Source organism: Papaver somniferum, chromosome 8, assembly GCF_003573695.1.
Source record: "Papaver somniferum cultivar HN1 chromosome 8, ASM357369v1, whole genome shotgun sequence".
NCBI classification, from domain to species: Eukaryota; Viridiplantae; Streptophyta; class Magnoliopsida; order Ranunculales; family Papaveraceae; genus Papaver; species Papaver somniferum.
This window is the reverse complement of record NC_039365.1, coordinates 33,458,690-33,482,517: the sequence shown is the minus strand read 5'-3', so window position 1 is coordinate 33,482,517 and position 23,828 is coordinate 33,458,690. Positions and strand designations below refer to the sequence as shown.

The window sequence follows — 23,828 nt, the reverse complement described above, 5'->3', positions numbered from 1 at the left end:
ATTTTCAAATTTCAGTATTGAGGGAGATTATAAGAACCTTCTTGATTACTTGAAAGGCTTACCTTCCCAGATAACTTGGAAGACTCAAACTATTATGGAGGAAGTAAAACAGGAAATTAACTTTTGTTCAAACTTCTTTGGTTTTTTGTTTGTTCCTAGATCAGCAAACAATGTGGCTGATGTTCTAGCTAAAGAAGCTAAAGCTTTTAGAAATGTTCTCAATTGGGTTAATGTCCTTCCGTCTTGTATTGTTCAAGCTTTAGAAGTAGATAAATCAAATGTTAGGAAATAACCTGCTATCCCAACATTCGAGGGCTCTACTCATTCTGATGTAAGGGTTGCTAACTCCCTAAGTTATCTTTTTAAATGACTATCTAATTTACAAATAAATAAATAAATCAAAAGCTAAACTAAATCATTTAAAAAGTTTTCTCCCTCGAGGATTTTCTTTCCTCCCTGTAACAGAAATCCTTGTAGGTAACCTTGTTAAATAGTCCACATCGCCTAGGGAAACCTGGGTCGTATGCTTAATAAGCCTCGGACAATTCTATCCTTGTAAGCCGATTTTCGAGGTTAGTTAGGGCCGAGGATTCCTGACATGGTATCAGAGCCAGACCCCTCTCAACGCTATCCGTGTGTCCGTGGTTTCCGTACAACTCCGTCTCCACCTGTGTATGTTAGTGGTTTCCGTACACTCCGTCTGTATACCCCAAATCGTTGAAGGGGGTGTTAAATAGTCCCATATCATCTAGGTCAACCCGGTCGTGTGCTTAATAAACCTCCGACAACTTTATCGGTTTATCGTAATAAACCGGTTTTCGAGGTCAGTTGTACACGAAGATTCCCGACAATCTTAACAGCAACATCATTTTTTTTTTACCGAGGAACGGTCTAGAACCATTCATTTTATGAAAAGAATGGTTTGGTTGGGTGAAGTTTATATTCTTGTCGGCTACTAAAAATTAGAGTAGAGTCAGCAGACCAGGTGCTGTTTGTGTTTATTCCAAAGATTTTCTCTATTAACTGCAGCGTCTTTTCCCTGGCTGCAGGTTCAAGTCGGACTTTTACAGACGTAATTAGTTTGAAAACTTAGTAACAATAATAGTTAGTATAATGATCTATATTCAAACAAAAAAAAACCATTTGACTCAAGAATCCGAAACAATGTCATAATCTAGCTAACAACTATCACGGATATATCCAATCAAAATTTAAGTTGATATACAATAGCGTTGAATAAACCGTACCAAATGGGGATCAAGTAGCCAGAGATGCCTGGATTGACAAGTTACACAAGTACAATAATAATGTCCTATGAAGTAGAATGTACGGTTAAGCGTCCTTGGTTCTTCAAATCCAACAATATATAAATATGGTCATGTCCTTATCCTTTCATCTCGATTAAACTAATGATCTAGACCTTAATTATCATGTTTTGATCTTTTGTGCTATCACTAACTAACAGTGTCATTTTTAGATTCAGTATAGCTGTGATATTCTGCTAATATTTTACAATGTGACGTCTGGGTAAACAGAAAATTTAGCTCTTAATTTTGTATTAATTAGGTACTGATCACAAATTAGCTTGTACCAGCAGAACTCAACCCAGCTCTTCAATTGGTCAAGTTGATATTTCTTTCGTTTTTTAGGGATAACTCGGAATCTATTAGAGAAAGCGACTAAATATCGTGGAGTGTGATGTCTTGACGAGTTACCTTTTTTATAAATTGTGTTCGTCAATGGTTATTTTTGATCTAGGTAATAAGATTTCACAAAATTGGTTAAAAAAAATCAAAATCAACAAATCCTAGGTGAAAAAGACATCTACGTTTTGATACTGTTTAAATGAACAAAAATGTTAAAATAGCCAGGATGTAAACAGTTTCATCTTACCCATTTTCAAATATTTTTTCTTATTTTATATTATGATACATCCAGTTTCATCCTTGCTATTTTTTTTTATCTATTTCACCCGTAATAATTTTTACTCGTCCATTAGAACCATGTTTTAAAAATATTTGGACAAATGACCTATTTTCCGATAAGGTTTCTGCTATACGTGCTCTCGTGTGAATTTCGCAAATTTGCTACCCTTATACCAGTTATGTGGCTTTGCACTTCGGCATGGGCATGCATGGCGCACGCAACTCATCTGGAAATCTTTGAAAACCAAGCGTAAGGGAGGAACTTTATAAGTTGCATGAACTTTTACTTGGCTAAACACAAAAATCTTTAATTCAACCCTCGGGAAAGCTTCTGATTGAACTCAACTGGACATTGTTAATTATTCCGGTAACGACATCCTAACCGTGATAATAACACTAATCTACTTATCCAACTTGGAGATTACAATTCATCAAGTAGCTAGATTGATTTCAAGTCTCCATCTCTGGTGATGGATATAAAAGTTGACTCTCTTTAAATTTTCAAGATATTATGATCATGAATCATTTGTAGTGGACATGTTTGGTTTCTAGTTAAACAAGAAAACAAAAGCAAAAATGATTCGTTTTCTTTTTTTGTTGCAAGTAGGGTTCTGATATGTATGAATATCACGATTGAGATGAGAACAATGATATCACTACAAATTGATTAGTATGAGCACATATCATAATATATAACCAGCTCACAAACGGTCAGGAATTAGGTGATTAATTATGAAGTAATCCATGATTAAGAAGAGAAAACGAGTTTAGGTAATAACACGGTAGAGTACAGATAACGATTATACTTCCGAAAGCGTAATGTATCCCCAGCACGATTGCAGCTTCTTCTACCTGCAAGCAAAAAATAGCTAGCTTTATGCGTACGCCATAAACTGAACTCCATTAGATTAGTAGTTGGTGCATGATTAAACTTGAGAAACGAGTTAAGCGTGAGAAACGAGCTTCACATCTAGCTCATATTGATTTGATTTACTACACATTTGGTAAGAACACACTACACTTGATTAGTAGTCAACCAAGGGTTGGAAATGTGCATTCCAGAACAAGCCCAGAAGCCCTCATGTATTGACTTGATCAACAGGACTAATAAAAATATACAAGCGCGTAGTGTACGTAGAGAGAAACTTTCACAGTCTCAATAAGGCAGACATCTTGCGCGGTATACTGGTATAGCTTCCCTCTTAATGCAACCCATGTATAATTACGAATTTGAAGTACTCGTCGAAATTCCTAATTGGTTTTTAGAAATGGATATGAACCTATTTGAGTGTAATGGTGCTTCCATCAGGATTGAGACAATTCGACTTTGAACCTCCTTGACTAGATTCGATTTTTTGTAGCTGTAGTGTCTCACTTCGATAGTGAGGTTGTCTCCCTGTTGGGTCTATGCAATTTCAGTGGAGGTCTATCGTTTCCCCGCATCATTTTAGAGTATTGTTTCCTTGAGAAGAAAATGGTTGCACGGGCTTACATACAATTTGGTTGTCTAAGACTATTTGCGCTTATTTGAGAAGGGAATTTGATACATTTGATTCCTTTCCAAAGAATATTTATCATAAATTAATAAAGATAATTTTAATTTTTCTAAACTCCCAGAAGACATGTTCTGTGGGGTGCAATTCGTGGGAATAATATTCGGTAAGTTAAGCACTACTGCCTTAATATAATTGTTGACAAATGTTTTGCATCATCTATATCTAGTCACTGGTCATTTACGGTGATTTACTATTACTACTCACATGCTTATCCGCCAAAGCATCTTTGTCTTCGTAGAATGTCATATTAAGCATATATTACGATTTGAATATTAGCAACTTTTGCTATTTGTGTTCAAGAACGTGACTTCTACAAGGATTACCAAATTTCTTATGGAATTGCTTATCTAGTAAACCCAGTCTTGAAGACGGATTTAGCTAAAAATGGGCATACATTTCTCTTCCGCGGCAATAGAACCTCCATTACAAGAAATCACATATTTGAACCTATCTAATGGATAACATTCAAAATAAAAAACGATACTACTCCAAAAATGGATATCATATTCGCCCCCATTGACACCCTTAACTAGGTCTAGGCGCCATGCGGCCAAGAAATGTATTCTAAAATGAAAGGCAGCACCATTTTTCGGCTGAAGATCGGTCCAAAACCATTAGACAGAACCCTAGCTGAACTTTATATCCGTGTCGGCTATAAAAAATTAGAGTAGACCAGGTGTTGTACTTGTTTATGTTTATTCCTGATAAGATTTTCTCTGTTAACTGCGTCTTAAATGGTTTATCTTCTTTCATTTGCTTTGTAAACGCCCTACAAATCCACACGTTGGATTTTGTTGGCTAATTCATGTCAACTGTTTACAGTTTCTACACGAAAAGACTTTATTGCTTCAAATGACCTTTTCTCGTTTGATGAGAATATATTTAAGGAACCATAAGTTATCATTTTGGAACCCCACTTCCATTATCTTGAGAAACAAGGAATACCAAACCCACAGCATTTATAAAGTAGTAAATCCTCTAGAACTACTCCATAAAGAAGAAAAGCAAGAACAAAGAAACAGAGAAGTAAAGAAAAAACAGCAGCAAAAAAAAAATGAAGTTGATTTGGTGTCCTGAAACAGCCTCAAAATCTTACATTGATACTGTTAAATCGGTAAGTAGCCATCCAATATCCAAAATCCATGTTTTATCTTTCAATTTCTTTTTGTTAATCCGGTGTTCATATTTAACCAGACTAATCCATGGGGAATTTGGACCATGCGGAGGTAGTTGTCGCTCAAGAAACCGCTTGCGATCTTGAGGAGAGCAACCCCGCGGTCGAACCACCTATATGAGGAGATTCTATTCTATTCGATTTTGGTTTTTTCTTTTTTCTTTTTTTGAATTCAAATCTCATCAAAGTTTCTTTGAGTTTGTGCAGTGTGAAAATATTCAAGAATCAAGTGTAGCGGAGCTAATATCAGGCATGGCAGGTGGATGGAAACCACAATTTATTGTAGAAACATGGTGTCATGGTGGTGTGATTTCAACGAGCGTTGGTTTATCGATAGCCAGTCGTCATACAGATGCGCGACACGTCTGTATTGTGCCGGATGAATTATCCAGATCGGAGTATACTGAAGCCATGCAAACGGTATTCGGTGTATCCTCGTCATCGTTGCCGGAGATTATTGTCGGAGAACCAGAAGAAGTGATGAATGGATTAGTAGGTGTAGATTTCATGGTGGTTGACTGTAGACGCAATGACTTTTACAAGACACTAAAGTTTGCTAAATTGAGCCAAAGAGGTGCAGTTCTGATCTGTAAGAATGTAAATTCAAGAAGTACTTCTGGAGTATTCAGATGGAGAAATGTTCTTAACGGCAGTTCGCGGGTGGTTCGCACGGCGTATCTACCTATGGGGAAAGGAGTCGATATTGCACATGTAGCGGCAAGTACTAATTCTAATTCATCGATAAAATCAAGTGCTAGCCGGTGGATCAGACATATCGATCATCAATCCGGCGAGGAATACATCATCCGCCGATAACGTTCTTGGGTTTTACCAATTTTTATTTGTTTTTCATCGTTGTATATTAAAAAGAAAAAAAGAGGTTGTTTTTTTAGTCATCGTTTATCACAGTTGTGATAATCTTTGATTTTGATACATGATTTGCGACTCAGAAAAAGAAAAAAAAAAATGAAAATGGAAGAAAAGAAAAACGATGGATGATAAATTTTGATGCCGATTAACTGGATTGATGACGAATGGTTCTGTAATTATCTTTTTCAAGAAATAAATAAATCTTATCATTGAACTTCAGAATTAGTTGCAGCGGATCTATATTTAACCGGTGGGATTGCACTTTTGTCCTTGTCCTAAGCAGCTGGCAGGACGCATCCTATGAAATTATACTCGTTCTTGTTTCTTGAATCTTGAATCTTTAACAAAGGCATTTCAAACACCGGGAGCTCCTCTATCTCAAAAACTAAAAGAAAAGAAAAACTGCATGTTGTTCTGTTTTAAAAGGTTTAATAAGAGCATAATCAAAATGATTCGACCAGATGTGAACCCATGATCTTATCTAAGAGCATTTCTATTGGAATACATGTTTTTTAAAATATTGACACGTCTAAAATCCGAAAGCTCTTAAAAAGGAGAAAACCTTTCTACGGGGAAAAATATCGTTTGGTCCATTTTTAGGTGGTCCCAAGTCACTTTAGTCATTTTAGAAATCACCTTTTCCATTTGGTCCATAATTATTATAAAATATTAAATGGACCAAAGTATCCTTCCGTGTTAATTCCTACTTATTTTTTTGTAACAGTTCATTCCCTCCGATGAACTCTGGAGTTCATTCCTTCAAATGAACACCTAATAAAACTAAACTAAATTTCCTACTTATTTTTTGTGTGGAGTTCATTCTGTCTGATGAACTCCGGAGTTCATTCCTTCAAATGAACTCCTAATAAAACCAAACTAAATTTCCTACTTATTTTTTGTGCGGAGTTCATTCTGTCTGATGAACTCCAGAGTTCATTCCTTCAAATGAACACCTAGTAATTCAACACGAGTTCATTCTTTACATGAACACCTACTAAAAAACAGAGTTCATCTTCAACACGAGTTCATTCTTTACATGAACACCTAGTTATTCAAGATCTAAAATCAGAGTTCATTTTTACATTAAAAACCAGAGTTCATTCCAGAAATGAACTTCGCCATCTTCATATTCTTCATCAGCAGCTGCAACTCATCTTCATCGTCTCCATCATCAGCAGCAACAACAGACGAAAAAACATCAAAATCTTCATCACAAACCAGAGTTTATTCCAGAAATGAACTTCGTCATCTTCATCTTCTTCATCATCAATAGCAACTCATCTTCATCGTCTCCATCATCAGCAGCAACAACAGATGAAAAAACATCAAAATCTTCATCACAAACCAGAGTTCATTCCAGAAATGAACTTCGTCATCTTCATCTTCTCCATCAGCAGCAACAACTCATCTTCATCGTCTCCATCATCAGCAGCAACAACAGACGGAAAAACATCAAAATCTTCATCACAAACCAGAGTTCATTCCAGAAATGAACTTCGTCATCTTCATCTTCTTCATTAGCAGCAGCAACTTATCTTCATCATCTTCATCGTCTCCATCATCAGCAACAACAACTGACGAAAAAAAACATCAAAAATCTTCATCACAAACCAGAGTTCATTCCAGAAATGAACTTCGTCGTCTTCATCTTCTTCATCAGCAGCAACAACTCATCTTCATCGTTTTCAACAGAAACACGAACAACAACAACAGAAGATCCAAAAATCAAGAAAAGAAGATCCAAAGTAATGATGAAGAAAAAGAAAAGGATGAAGAAATCAAAGGATTTCAAGGTACTTTTGTAGATCCGAAACTTACCCAAGCATTTGAAGATGATAAAGGTTCATCGTCATCATAAATAGCAGCAGAATCTTTAACATCACCGTCTTCATCATCAAAACAACAACAAACATCAAAAAAAAAAAACCCGAAAAACTTCCTCGTATTCATCACCATCATCATCGTTCTTCTTCTTCATCACTAGCAGAGAAAAAAATGGAGAGAAGAGAGAATCATTCATCATCATCTTCATCACTAGCAGGAAAAAAATGAAAAAAGCACAGAAAATGAGAGAAACTAGATCTGAAAACAGGAAGAGAGCGAAAGTGAATATGAAAATATCTTATTTTCTAGGGTTTTTTTCTATATATGTGGTACCTAATAGAAATTTCTGTCACCACACAATGACAATTACATCATCCATGACATCATCCTAGGACCAAACCATAATTTCTAGGACCAAACTGTAAAATATATTTTGAAAATGGACCAAACAGACAGTTGACTCAGTCAACTGGACCAAACTCTCTCTAATATATTATTTCTATGACCTATTGGTATTTCTTACCCTCTGATGGTTGTTGGATAATTAAATTTTAATCTCATATGAAAGTTTAAGTTTGGAGGTAGATCTACTCAAAAACTGCACTGAACCGTCAGAACGCATCAAAACCGGCTACTTTTAAACCGAGCCGAGTCGAGTCGGACCATCCATACAACGATCGCAACAGTTTGATATCTCATAACCGTAGGATCCTCAGCTCGGCCAATAATTTCAGGTAAGAACCGAGCCGAGCCGAAAACCCATTGTATATTAAGCATTGATCTTCTTCAATCCTAGCCCTCCATATATACTTATATAATTCTAATTCAATCCTAAAATATTTCACTCTCATCATTTATTCCTATGTTCTTTTTCTTTACAGACTCTCAGTAGCACCACCTCTCAGTACTAGGGCTTTCAACGACACTAAACGTAACGGATATTGGCTCTGCCGCTGCCATTGTCATTAAAATTATCGGATATCTGATACCCGTTAAGTTCCGACTGAAATCTGAAATTCAATTCCATTACCGTTACGTTGGACTTACCGGATATCGGATATTTTTCCGATACCATCCGGTATGTCACAGAACAAACACAGAACATGTTACAAATCTAATTCTATTGTGGATGCCCCATATCCATATTGAAGCACAATTTATATTCCATCTTAGAGATACTTTGAATATGACAAATATTCCCTTGGTGCTAGTATAAATTAGAATAGAAAAGGTTAGAAGAGTAAGTTTTTGGTTTTAGAATATTGTGTGAAGAATGAGAGGTTCTCTTCTTTCAAACCAAATTGTTATCTCTAGAGGGAATTAGATCATCTAATTCTAGAGTATCAACTAGATGCCTCTCATAATCTTATAGTTTCCAATTTAATTGGGTAGAAATTGTAAGTTATTTGAGAAGAATCTCCATTATTAGGTTCTTCTTTTATTCAAAGGGTAGAAGAAACTAAACTGGTTGATTATTTATCCATTTAAGTTGTCAATTTCAAATTATTTTCATTATAAGCTATTGCTTCTCATCATTTGGTATCAAGATCTTTGGTTGGATTCTCAAGGGAAACTGGTGGTGGTGAAGATACTTGTTTTTTGAGGTGAATACTAATAATCTCTTTATCAAGTATTTTGGGTTGATTATTATGTTCTTTGGTAGTGTTTTCAAATTGTGTTTTTCAATCTTATGTTGATTTCACTATGGGTTCAAAAGGAATACTTAATTTTGATATGATTCATTCAAAAGATGTGTTTATGAAAGTTGTGCATGAAGTGTTTGATGATATGTATCAAAGAGTAGGAGAAATTTTTGAAGAATATTATTGGAAACTTCAAAGATTCCATAACCAAGATAGGATTGTCCATAATGATTATGATGATGTGATGGAACTAAAGAGATCAATTTTATTTGATGAGTATGAGCTTCAACAAGTTACCCAAAAGGTGTTTGAAGAAATGGCACCATCAAGATTGGATTTCTCTTTAAACTATATAGAAGGTGAAGTTGCTTATAAGGTGTTTGATGAAATGTATCCACCAAAATTTGATAGTTACTTGAGCCAAGGGAAAAATGAAGTAATGGGTGATATTCCAATCTATCAAGAGGGCATGAATGTGGATCAAATATTTGACTACTTTACTACAATGGAGCAAGTACTAGCATGTAGAAGACAAGAAAAACAAGAACACAAATTAGTATGTTTAACACTTGGTAAGATGCTTAATGATGGAGAAATAGAATATGTTGGTAAACCGTTGTATGATAGTGAATTGGAAGATTATATTGGGGAGATTTAGGGAACAATTCCAAGTAAATGAGAAAATTATTGGCCACAATAAGACATCACTCAAGCTACAACAAAATGGGGAATCAATATATGATGATCCAATTTTGGCTTTCATTCAAGACAAGTTTCATGGCTCTAGTCCCCGTGCAAGATTGAGAAAATCACTTGGTGTTCGTTTACTGCTTGGGGATACTCTTAACTATGACCACAAAATGCTACATTTGGCTAGTAAGTACAATGGAAGGTGTATAGGTAGAATTGTCTTTAAACGAGGAAGAAGTTCAAGCACGAATGGAGAATATGCTTTTAAGAATTCGAGGACGAATTTGTTCAAAGAAGGGGAGGATGACGTATTGTGGATGCCCCATATCCATATTGAAGAACAATTTATATTCCATCTTAGAGATAATTTGAATGTGACAAATATGCCCTTGGTGCTAGTATAAATTAGAAGAGAAAAGGTTAGAAGAGTAAGTTTTTGGTTTTAGAATATTGTGTGAAGAATGAGAGGTTCTCTTCTTTCAAACCTAATTGTTATCTCTAGGGGGAATTAGATCATCTAATTCTAGAGTATCAATTAGATGCCTCTCATAATCTTATCGTTTCCAATTTAATTGGGTAGAAATTGTAAGTTATTTGAGAAGAATTTCCATTATTAGGTTTTTCCTTTATTCAAAGGGTAGAAGAAACTAAATTGGTTGATTATTTATCCTTTTCAAGTTATCAATTTCAATGTATTTTTATTGTAAGCTTCCGCTTCTCATCACGTTGCCATTAAAGTTATCGGATATCCGATATCCCTTAAGTTCCGAACGGAAATCTGAAATTCAATTCCATTACCGTTACGTTGGACTTACCGGATATCGGATATTTTTCCGATACCATCTGGTATGTCACAGAACAAACACAGAACAGCTTACAAATCTGCCAGACTGCCACACAATTACACAAAACAAGTTTTAAATCCAAGAAAACCAGTTCTAAATCCATGCCACAAAAAAAAATACAGATGTTCATGTTCTAAATCCATTCCACCAAATTACTTGTTCAGATGTTCTAGCAAAAGAAAAAACCATATTCTTGCAAAAGAAAAGACAAAGGAACTCCATCTCCATGTGTTGCAGCAACTGCAAATGCATTCCTCCATCTCCACTTCCAACTGCATCTGCAAATGCATTCCTCCTTAGTCCTGAACTTCTGCATTTTGAAAGGAAAATCAAAAGTGTTAGTTAAGCTGGCAATGTCAGTGCAATAAGCCAATAAATATAAAATCAAATAAAAGATTAAAATGTAAGGTAAGGAAAGTTACCAGTAAGACAACTAACACTGTCACTGAGACTGAGATCTGGCAGCCAATCACCAAAACGAAACAATGCTTCAACAAGTTCTGGAGCTAATGAACTCCTATGATATGTAAGCACCATACCACCAACACTAAACATTGATTCTGATGCTACACTTGTCACTGGAGCAACCAATACATCTCTTGCAATCATTGAGATAGTTGGGTACTTAAGAGAGTTGTCGATCTCGGTCGCGCGAGCTTGTAACCCAAGTGGGGACATTAAGGTGGTTAAACACTGATCGGGTTTCACCCGGTAGGTGCTGGTGCGCACGCTATGTTGACTCGTGATAGACACATTTTAGTGTCTGATATAATCTCAATTGTATATATTGTTAGTGCTCGATTTTGTATTTATTTTGGCTTTTTATGTCTTTGTAGGTGTTTTTGGAAAAATAAGATTTTGCGGGGAAATTGGCTCGAAAAGTGTTTTTTGCGTTCATGGGAGGACATTTGCTATTCAGACCCTCATTTTGGATAAGGGGTAACCTAATTACTAAGGGGCATCCCATTTCCAGGCATCTGCTAATCGCACCCCTACTCTGGATAAGGGGCAACCATCTTCAACATTCAAAAATCAGGTTTTGGCGGGAAAAAAGTGTAGTTAAAGAGCAGTTTCGTCAATCGTGATTTGGAGGAGTTTGAGGTCGATTAAACCTCTGATTTTCATAGGATAGACTCCTTATGGGTCTAGGAATATGATATGGGTGTTTAAATTGATTAGAATGGGCTCAAACGACGGATTTTTCTCACAACAAGAAAATATGGAAAGTCACGTGTGTGACCTGTTTTAGGGAATTTTGAGTGATTAAAACGTTGTAAACCTTCCCAAAGATTTGTATCTATCTAAGGAAGAGTTTAGAATAAAAAAGAAAGCTCAGAAACGCGTAGAAATCCTAAAACAAGAAATTGTCGCAACTTGGCCGTGAAGAGAAGGAAAGAGATTTTGGAAGATTTGGGAGAGATTTAATCGGTATTTTTGATATAAATAGATGTCTTGGGTCATATAGAAGAGGTTTTAAAATCAGCGACAAAGCAACAGTTTTTCTGTAACAGTTTCATTGTAACAGCTGTTTTGCAACACCAATACACTGTTGCCAACAGTATGTGTCATTACTTTTCACTCTTTTAATCATCTTTTGAGCAACAAACACATATTTTGAGATCATGATTAATATGAGGAGCTAAACCCCAACACTGGGATAACGGAGGAAGCCATATTTCATATGTGTGGTAATTATATTTAATTCTTTTTATGACTTTTTGCATTAATTTAATCGTTTTATGATTTTTCTTAATTAGTTGTGAAGTCGTATGATGATGTATGCTTGGTTTAAGTGCTTTTGATGCATCATGCTAGTGATTTACAGTTAATCTTTTTAAAATCTACCCTGGAAAAGAATTAGAGTCAATAAACAAGAGCTATAATTGTCTAAGAATTGATTTTTGAACCACATGGTATGAGGTTTGGTGGAATCCTGAGTCTCAGTAATCTCTCGACATTGTGACAAACCTTGTGTTTATATTTTCTTTATTTTTATTGTTTTCTATTATTAAGTCTGAAATTGAGTTTACACAAGTCCGAGTTGAACGAACTTTATTTACCACTTAAAAAACTACATCAATTTTTGGCGCCGCCGACGCGTATTTGTATTTAGATTTGTTTTAGGTTTATTTTTATTTTTATTATTTATTTTTGTTCTTTTTTACGCGTTTTGGTATTTTTCGATTCTTTTCAGATTTGGAGCGAAGCTACAAGGAAAGAAAAGTGCTATAAAAGGAAAGCATCGCCAAAGAAGGAAAGAAAAGAGGAATCTGAAAGGAGTGAAGAAGAAGATTTTGTATATAGTTATTTTGTTTATTTTTAGAAACTGTAAATAGGATTTTATTTTTGTATTTTTATTTTCCTTTTTGGACATTTTTATTTTTGACTTTATTTTTGGACTGGACATTATTATTATTTTGAAACCCTATGGAAGGGTTAAAAATTAAATATAAACTGTTTGCAGGGAAGGACGACAGTTAGATACTGTCTCAGCCCCTCGGGTTCGTACACTGACATTGGAGTCGGTGGCCTGAGTCGACTTCAACGGTTCATCGCCCGTCTGGTACGGGAGGTAAGACTCTATCCACCCACGAATCCCCTGTCAGTGGGTTTTATTTTGTGTGACAACTCACAACCCTGCAGTAGAATGTCGAACTGGTATTACAATAGCCAATACAATGAATATCTGACTGAGTTTCAAAATGGACATTACTACTTTGACCATAGTGTGAATAGTAGTTGGGAACATCAGCCTTTTGAAGATTATGGTCCATACCATGGTGAGCCCAATTACTATCCACATACGCACCGGTCATATGAGCAAAATTCTTATATTTCTCCTTTAGAAGAGTCTCTCAGGAAGTTAGAAGAGTCGACACGTAGGATAGCTGAGATGAATAACTTAGTTTATGACGAAAGAAAACTATCTTTAGAGGAATCCCTCAAGCTGATAGCTGAGACGAACGAAAGAATTGCTCGAAATAATCTTAATTTTCAATACAGTGTCTCCAATAATACCCTTGAAAATGAGGATAGTTATTTGCATACACAGGATGACGAGAATAAAATTGGTTACACTACTTGTTTAGATGAGGTTCAACCATTTTCATGTTATTATAATGATTATGATGAGGATAGTGTTGATGAAGAATTTGAAATAAATCGGCATAGTGATCAGGAATTTGCTACTCCAACTGAGCTTAATAATAATATTATTTCTAGTTCAAATCCAAATAATTTTAATAATTATTCACCTATTCAAAAGGACGAGGATTTGACTAGAGATACCCCCGTTTTAGACGATGTAGTATTTCCTTTTGATTACGAAGCTAATAATGGTTTAGAGGAACGAGTATATTTTGAGTCTAGCGATTTAGAAACAATAGACTTAGAAAAAGAAGATGAACTCGTCGAGATGAGTGACGATGTACCCGAATTAGAAGAATCAATTGACCATTTTCATGAATTAGATGACCTTGAAATTAGGGAAGTTGTGACTAGTCTTTCTAGAGACACTGAAAACTCTAAGTTTGGGGGTGATTATCATTCTCCATGTGATTTAACTCTTAGAAAGGTCCCTCACTTGGGACTTGACATATGTGCCTCAACCATTTTACAAGATTATCTTCATACACGTTTTCCTGAACCTAGTGATGTCCACAAGAAATTTCAGTTATTAGAAACCCATCCTATGGTTGATGTGGTTTACCCAGGCTATGATACCCAGATTTACTTTGTTTTCCCACCAAATATTTTTCTTCCAAATGTGGGAATGTTTGATTTTCAAATGTGTCGAATATTAAGTTTTGAGACTAAACCTAATTACTTTAGGAGATTAGGGTCGACATACTTGTTTAAGGAAGATCACCACTCTCATTGTGGTCAGCTGTGTAAGTAAAATCTGATTGACTTAGAGGATCCTCAATTATTCAGGTTATTATTATGTGCTTCTAAGTTTTTATTTGAGTTTTTCCAGACTCTAGAACCTGAACATTTGGATCTAACCTATGAGGAAACGCAACCCATGAAAATATTTTATTTGGACCCAGTTATAGATCATGAACCTGAACCACAACTAGATGTAGTTGTCTTAAACAGGAAACTAGACAAGGGTGTGCTTTATTTGTTCATTTTCTTGGCATGTTGCAGATTCCTTTTACCTGTGATAGCTTTATTTGGTTTTGATGACCCACAGATATTTCAGCTATTACTTTATGATTTTATAAGGTGACTAATCCTTTCTTAGTCTGGCTGAAGACATTAAACTTAGCACTTCTTGGGAGGTAACCCATTCTCATGCAACACGGTAATATCTTTCCTTATCTCTTTTGCTTCAAATGGTAACAGTTTCTCCTTGTTCATGCTTTTAATTTGATCTTTAGAACATTGAGGACAATGTTAGATTTAAGTTTGGGAGTATAGGAGAAACTTTTCAGTTGCACAATTAAACTCCATAGCCTAGAAATTTATGCTTATTAAGGATGGCACTAACCAATCTAAGTGGACGGAAGCATTTTGGTTGTAGGAGTTGAGGAACCAATCTGACTAGATGGAAACATCTAAAGAGTCTATTCATAAAAGCACAGAGCTCAGGTGTTAGAAATAACATGATAGTTTCACCATATCTCGTTGAGTCCTTTTCACTTCTGTTTTTTTTTTGTTTTGTTTTTAAACTATGTTTCTCTAAGTGATTAGGTGGGGCTCACGATTCAAGTTGTTACCAATGCTAGGGTGAATTAGAGTGATTGAGATACAAAAAAAAAAAAAAGAGTTGAAAAAAAAAAGAGTTGAAAAAAAAAAGACCAGACCATCAGACCAACTGGAATAAGTTCAATAAAGTCGACCACTGGAACCCTTGTATATGCCATTTGTGTTGACCTAGAGTTAGGATTATCAATCACTGGTTCCCTTGTATATGCCAGTGTGTTGATATTAGTCAGACTAGTATCTCAGTCCATTAGGATAGGTTCATTTTGGCGGAGGCCTTCAGACAGATATGAGAAATACCGTTCACCTAGTAAACATCAAAACTATCTATGTTTTTCTATATCCATCTTCTTGATCTATCCATGTGATTAGTTTTGACTCCGGATATTGATGTCCATAGTGCGACTATCTGAGTATAGCTCTGTCACTTCATATGAATTTTAGTATGCTTGAGTGCAAACTCGTGTACAACAATTGGAATTTCACATCAGGGTACTTCCTCCTGTAGTCAATAAGTATGCCAACCAAGGAGATTATTTAGTACCTTCCAAGGTTCTGTGTAGATAGCTAGGGTCTGGAGTAAAAAGGTTTTGTGGGTATACCTCTGGTAAGCCCTCCGGAGACAACACTCCGCCACTAGGGACACCTAGGGGTTTAAAGGCTTATTGCATACGCTAAATGCAATCGACAATGCCTGCGACAGTGAGTTAGGATTTTATTTCTATTTTATTTTTGCTCGAGGACTAGAAAATAATAGGTTTGGGGGTATTTGATAGACACATTTTTGTGTCTGATATAATCTCAATTGTATATATTGTTAGTGCTCGATTTTGTATTTATTTTGGCCTTTTATGTCTTTGTAGGTGTTTTTGGAAAAATAAGATTTTGCGGCGAAATTGGCTCGAAAAGTGTTTTTTGCGTTCATGGGAGGACATTTGCTATTCGGACCCTCATTTTGGATAAGGGGTAACCTAATTACTAAGGGGCAACCATTTTCAACATTCAAAAATCAGGTTTTGGCAGGAAAAAAGTGTAGTTAAAGAGCAGTTTCGGCAATCGTGATTTGAAGGAATTTGAGGTCGATTAAACCTCTGATTTTCATAGGATAGACTCCTTATGGGTCTAGGAATCTGATATGGGTGTTTAAATCGATTAGAATGGGCTCAAACGACGGATTTTTCTCACAACAAGAAAATATGGAAAGTCACGTGTGTGACCTGTTTTAGGAAATTTTAGAGTGATTAAAACGCTGTAAACCTTCCCAAAGATTTGTATCTTTCTAAGGAAGAGTTTAGAATAAAAATGAAAGCTCAGAAACGCGTAGAAATCCTAAAACAAGAAATTGTCGCAACTTGGCCGTGAAGAGAAGGAAAGAGATTTTGGAAGATTTGGGAGAGATTTAATCGGTATTTTTGATATAAATAGATGTCTTGGGTCATATAGAAGAGGTTTTAAAATCAGCGACAAAGCAACAGTTTTTCTGTAACAGTTCCATTGTAACAGCTGTTTTGCAACACCAATACACTGTTGCAAACAGTCTGTATCATTACTTTTCACTCTTTTAATCATCTTTTGAGCAACAAACACATATTTTGAGATCATGATTAATATGAGGAGCTAAACCCCAACACTGGGATGACGGAGGAATCCATATTTCATACGTGTGGTAATTATATTTAATTCTTTTTATGACTTTTTGCATTAATTTAATTGTTTTATGATTTTTCTTAATTAGTTGTGAAGTCGTATGATGATGTATGCTTAGTTTAAGTGCTTTTGATGCATCATGCTAGTGATTTACAGTTAATCTTTTTAAAATCTACCCTGGCAAAGAATTAGAGTCAATAAACAAGAGCTATAATTGTCTAAGAATTGATTTTTGAACCACATGGTATGAGGTTTGGTGGAATCCTGAGTCCCAGTAATCTCTCGACATTGTGACAGACCTTGTGTTTATATTTTCTTTATTTTTATTGTTTTTTATTATTAAGTCTGAAATTGAGTCTACACAAGTCTGAGTTGAACGAACTTTATTTACCACTTAAAAAACTACATCAACTCGCCGGCTCCAAGTTGGGAGTTGGTCGCATTCTTGTAAACAATTATTTGTAAATATTGTTATCTATTAATAAATTTTTTGACTTATCAAAAAAAAAAGGGTACTTAAGAGCATGATTCTTCCACCAACTTAAGATATCAAACCTCATTTCTCCAGTGGTCGTGCCTTTAGGAAGAACTGGTTCTGCTAAGTATGTCTCCAATTCTGACTTCTGAACCTCAAATACATTGCTTTCCATAATAAAATCATCATAACCAAATTCATATGATGTTGTTGTAGCTGCAGAACAAACTCCACCCATCTAGTTGGACCAGTTAAATACATTGTTAACCAAATTTAACTGGTCCAGCTAAATTCATTCCACTATCAAAATAATCTGGAGCTGTAGCGTTGGTTTCATAAGCACAGTAAAGAGCATTGAGTGGAAGCTCAAATTGGTTATAGTGACTTTGATAGTTTTGCACACCATATACTCTCTTCATAACAAACTCCACCCATCTAGCCTTATACCTAGGATTTAAAACAACTCCAATGCCCATCAAAGTGTTACTTTCTTTCCAGTAGCTATTAAGTTTTGTCCTCATATTCTTGACCATGTCTCTGATATACTCATGCTCACTTAATTCCCAGATATTAATCCATCTATTAACTTCTTGCACCCAATTATAATACAAATTTGTTGTGGGATACTTAATGCCAACAAATTTGGTTGAAATCACATCAAATAATTCCAAACATTCACATATATGTACTCCTTGTTTCCACTGTTGAGAAGTTGGTAGTATCTTGAAGTCATTATCCAAATCATCTAGCCTAACAAAAGCTTGTCTCAAAAAAATTGCATCTTTAAGCATTTTATAGGTGGAATTCCACCTGGTATCCACATCTAAACCAACAGACCTTGAAGCAGGAAGCTTAACTTGGGCAATAACATATTCAAATCTATCTATTCTATCATGACTTGACTTGACATATTTCACACACTCTCTAACTGCATCTATAAATGGAGCAGCTACTCTCATTCCACACCCTACAATCAAGTGCAATACATGATCACTACACCTCATTTGGAACAATTCCCCATTAAGAACTAGACAATCTTTGCTATCAAGCCATGACTTCATATTTGCCATCATAACATTGTTTGAGCTAGCATTGTCAGCAGCTACAAAAAAAAGCTTACTATCTATGTTCCAATCTAGAGCTACTGATTTCACTACAGATGCTAGAACTTCTCCAGAATTTGGTGGTGGCACTAAAGTGTATGCTAGTATTTTCTTAACCAGTTTCCACTCATCATCTATGTAATGCATTGTCAGACAACAATAACCATCTTTTGTATGCTTACATGTCCACATATCTGTTGTTAAACTACACTTAGATGTAATTGTGTAAAATTGTTCTTGTAATTTCAGTTTAAATTCAGTTGTTAGTTTCATGATATCTTCCCTAACTGTATTCCTAGTATAAATCTTAGCAGCAGGATTTAGAGACTTAACAAACTCTCTAAAATATGGATGCTCAATTATAGTGATTGGATAACCATGCTTAGCAATCACTTTGGAAACAAGTATCCTAGTAGCATCAGCATCATACTTCCAATTAGCTAACTTGGTTTGAGCATTACCTGTTTTAATTGAAGTAATCTTTCTTTGTCCTTTCTTATTCTCAGGCTTTTCTTTGCAGGTTTTAGCATGGTGATGCAAGCGGCTAGTTCCTTGGTTACTGGGTGCATGCATTCTCTTCTTAAAATGTTTGCATTCATCTATCAGTATCCCAACCTCCTTCCCACTTTTCAGTTTCTTCTTTCTAACTTACGTTTAAAAGTCAATCCATACATCAAACCTTACTGAACGTAGTTTTTTCTTTTCTCCAAATATAATTGGGTCTTCATCTACTTCTATTTATTCTTTTGCTTCATCTCTGGGACGAATCGTAGGTGTAAGAGCAGCAAGTGTTGAATTAATTCATGAACCTTGAACTTGGTTTGATGTAGAAGGTAATTATGATGCAACTGAAACTGAGGGATTGCTTGATGAACCAACATGATTGGATGCTCCTCTTTCGCTTTGGGACATGATTAATTTCACGAATCTCAATCTGTTTAGAAAACCCTAATTTCAGAAACCCTAAATTGAAAATTGAGTTTTTAGGATTGAAATTAAACTCAAAAAAATAGAAGAAGATAACCCTAGTTTTCTAATCAGTAATCACAAGAGATTTGGTTAGAGAAGAAGATGATTTTGCACGAATTGAAAGGAAGGAGTGATGGCTCTCTAAAAGAGTCACAGAAATGATACCTGCAAGTGCACAGGGTCTGTTGTAGCTTGTGCAAATACGGGTCGAATCCACAGGGACTAGGGTGTGAGTTGAAGTTTCCTAAACTGTTTTCTAAGCTTAACAGATAACAAAGGCAGTGATAAAGAAACAAAGGCAGTGAGCCAAAGGCAGTGAAGATGATTACAGCTACAGATGGTAGACTAGGAGGATACTAAGGCATTTGATTCCACATCTTGATCCTAAACTAAGGAAGTTCTTATGCAAGCTATGTCTTGTTCTTTCAGGTAAGACTACAATGAGTGATTTACTAACTAACCTTGCTAACTTACCCCTAGCATCAACTGTCTTCTTATAGCACAGCTGATCACAGGCTTGTTCGCTCAACCAGTTAACTATCAATTCTAAGGCAATCTCTATAGTGGATTGAATTCTTAACTATTGACTAGCTACACTCCTAGCATCAATTGTCTTCTTACATCACAACTGATCACAAGTGAGTTAACCCAAGTAGCAATTCATCAATCCTAAGGCAGTTAAATCATTCCAAGACAATACATTACAGTCCTTCAAATGGACTGATTTCTTAACCACAGTCACAACTTCACCCCTAGCATCAGCTGTCTTCTTACAACACAGCTGATCACAGGTGAATTAGCTCAAATGGCTAATTATCAGTCCTACTTCAGTTTAAACATCACAAGAATAATAACATGTATACTAACTATCCTAGCATGCAATCAAGAGTTTAATCTAAGCCCTAGCAAGTAAATTAGAACATGCTAGACATGGTGAACAAATACAATTGAAATTTACAAAATAATTTAAACTAAGAACTAACCCTTGAGGCACTGGCTATTCCAGTCCTCTTGGGTGAAGCACTGGCTAGCCCAGGCATGCAATACAAACATCCCACAGCATCTATTTATACATATAAGCAAAATCCCAAAAATCCCCCAAATCAGTGAAATTAGGGTTTGCCCAAAAATCCAAAATTCACTCACCTAACACACTGATAACAACCCTAATACGTGACCCATGCTTCTAATTAGACGTACAATCAATTTCCCCAAAAATCCCCAATTTATGGAATTAGGGTTCTTATAAAAATTTCTATTAAAATTTACCTAATCACTGATGACACTGGTAGATGTCGACCCATGCCTCCAATTCTTCTCCTGATGCTCTAGCTACGTCCAATTGTCCATCTAACTCAACCTAATTTACCAATTTTCACACGTTAGGGTTTTGGAAGAAAAACGTGTATAAAAATGGGAAATTAGGTGGCTAGATAGGTGGTAATGATGGTAGTGGAGATGGGTTATGGTGTTTGGTTTATTTGAGAGGAGATGGTGGTGGTTGAGGTGGTGGTTGAGCGGGGCAGTGGTGGAGCAGGCGATGGAGAGGTTATTGCAGTGAAGAAGAGGGGGAAGAAGATGGAGTTGGTCGATGGGAAGATAGCTTAGGGTTTGTTTGGGTGTAATAGACCTAGGTGCTAGGGTGTTGAGCGAGGATAAGGATTTTTGATGTTTCGCAAAGACGAGCCGTGGGATGATATCTTCTGAGACGGATCTAACGTCCAAATGGAGACAGATTACGAGCGACCGTTGGATGCAAAAAAACAACGAAACTAACGGCGCAAGATGGAGTTAGGTGCTGTAGTGTTAGACAGGATCTTCAGACTTTGATGTACTGACGATGCTGCGACCGTAGGATGCTGAGATGATCCAATCTGACGGCTAGAAAGGGAAACGGGTATGGATATAGGAAATGGATTTGGGTGAGGGTTTTGGGCCTTGGGTATGCCAAGCCCATATCTTCTTTAAGAACAATTCTTCCTCTTCAAGCCCATTTCTATCCTTTTGATCTCGTGCACAACATTCTTCGCGGCTTCCTTGCGTAATTCCTCCCGGCTTTTCACTACTTTTCTGCTCTTTTCCGCTCCGCTATTCATCCTAACTTTATTTGGTACCAAAAAATGCAAAATTAATTAATAAAAATATTTATTCTTGAAAACAATGAAAATACAGAATATGGGTTAAAATGGAGAATTAGAGCACAAAAGATGAGCTAAATGCCAAGAAAAATATATAAAAATATGCACTTTTTAGCACTCATCAAGGAGACGAGGGGTGAGTTTTTCTTCTCTTCTTTTCTCTCTTTTGTGTTGACTGAAGAACAATTTAAGAAGTGATTCTAGAAGTATATTAACTTAGGTATAGGAATTTACACGTGCTAAACACACGTTATCGGATATCGGAAATAAGGCTAACGGAAATAGCCTCAACCGGTACCGTTACGTTAGAATGAAAATATTCGTTATGTTATCAGATACAGATATCCGATTACCGATATTTCGGATGTTAAGATAACGGATTCCGGATATTCGGACTCGCTAACGGATAACGGATATCCATTGACATCCCTACTCATCAGCATCACCCTCCAAGACCACCACAATCATCATCTCCTTCTTCTTTGATTACTTCTTCTTCTCTTTTCTCCTTTTCAATGTACACCAACAACACATTTTCAACATACACCTATAATACCTGCAACACCACCATCACCTGTACCTGCCACACCACCAGCACCACCACCTGCCACACCACCACATTTCGAGTAATTGAAGATTAATTAATTATTTACACGATTTGAAAACTATTTCTAAATTTTAGGGTTCTTCAAAAAAAAATTTAATTTTTTTTACTAATTGTATTGATGAATCTCTATGTTGGGTTTCTTGAGGAGATGAATTTGAGATTTTATTAGGAGATGAAATTGAGGTTCTTTAAGGAGATTTATCTCGTGTTGATTTAGGGTTCTTAAATTTTGTTTTTATTATTTTAATTTTACTGTGTTTCCTAATTGCACGATGAACATTTGCATTAGGTTTCTTTGAGGAGATAAAATAGAGGGTTTATGAAGGCAGCGGTAGAAGATGCAAAAATGCGGAGATTATGCAGGAGCAGGATATCTGGTTTTTGGTGTAGATATGGGGAACTTGAGTTGAAGTTTAAGCTCAATTACTTCTGTCCCTTATAACAATTATTTGTATTGTGATTAGGAATCGAAGTTGTGTATGTGTTTATGGATCTTGTGAAGCACAATTGTGTATTTGATCTTAAGTAAGAACCCGAGTTGTGAGATAGAAAACTGTCTGAAAATCGAAAACTGACGGAGCCGACTCAGATCGATTTTAAACCGAGATGGTTAATGTTGACTCTGCTACAATTTTGAAATTACCTAAAAACTGGCTCGACTGATCGTTGTGCACGCTCTATTGGGAGTAGTATGAGTTTTCAGAAACTCTCATCCATACCCATGCCAAAGGTTTGTTATTGTTTTAATTGAGATTATATGATTTAATTTTTTCTAAAAATAAGTGACAAATGTATTAAAATATAACTTATCAAATTTAAAAAAAAAATCGTATCTTATGTTATTAAATATACTTTTTTTAGGTCTCCACATAGGATAAATATACATTCATCATTGGAGATGCTCTAAGTATTTGAATCATGGGTTTGTATTCATTCAACACACCCTTTAACTCAACTCATTGACTTCTTCAAATATGCGCACTCATTGGAGAAAAAAAAAATATTCACTAAAAAAAAAAATGATTGACCGATCTTTAAATTCATAAATGAAGGAAAGCATTGTATTGTCTAAGTCTCTTTGCGTTCGAACTATTTGATTGTGATTATGCAAAAGGTTAAGGTAACTAAATAACCAATAATGTTACAAATATATCAATTTGAATAAGGATTTCGAGGATCCAGAACACAACACAGAATGCAAACACAAATACTGTGTAAGATATAGGTAGCCACAAAAGAGAAAAATCACAGGACTCATGCTAATAACCCAGAAGTCAAGCTACACAAATAATAATATTTTTTACAAAGAATCGTTTTATACATCGTCTAAGATAGACTTGATAAACAAGAGAAAATACTAGAGCATAGAGTGCGACGATGGCATGCCATCATTAGTCGAGATAAAAATGGTAATGGAGTGAGGTTAAAAAACCTAATACTTGATGGAGCACAATATGAAGATAGATACGAAGAAAAAGATGAAAGTGGAGATGAAAAGTACATATTGGGTTGAAAACCCTTATGAAATGACTGACGGAGGCGAGCATAATGACATATAATATGTTATATCATTCCTCAGTTGAACCCACCAAGCGTTGGTATGCCAAGGTTGGTTGTCATATTTTAGTACCGAAACTCATAAGTCCCTTGATTAG

The 23,828-nt window shown here is 35.7% G+C and overlaps 1 protein-coding gene across 2 annotated transcripts; it reads left to right on the top strand.

Annotated features, from left to right (window-relative positions):
* The first annotated feature begins 4,355 nt into the window (after positions 1-4,355).
* LOC113304456 lies at positions 4,356-5,722 on the top strand. 2 transcript variants are annotated; one of them, XM_026553584.1, is made up of 2 exons: positions 4,356-4,595; positions 4,676-5,722. In XM_026553584.1, the coding sequence occupies exon 2, from the start codon at positions 4,773-4,775 to the stop codon at positions 5,469-5,471; it is 699 nt and encodes a 232-aa protein (XP_026409369.1). In that variant the 5' UTR covers positions 4,356-4,595; positions 4,676-4,772; the 3' UTR covers positions 5,472-5,722. The 2 variants fall into 2 exon arrangements, with proteins under 2 accessions (XP_026409369.1, XP_026409368.1); XM_026553583.1 differs by having other exon boundaries at positions 4,360-4,595; positions 4,863-5,722.
* The last annotated feature ends 18,106 nt before the right edge of the window (positions 5,723-23,828 follow it).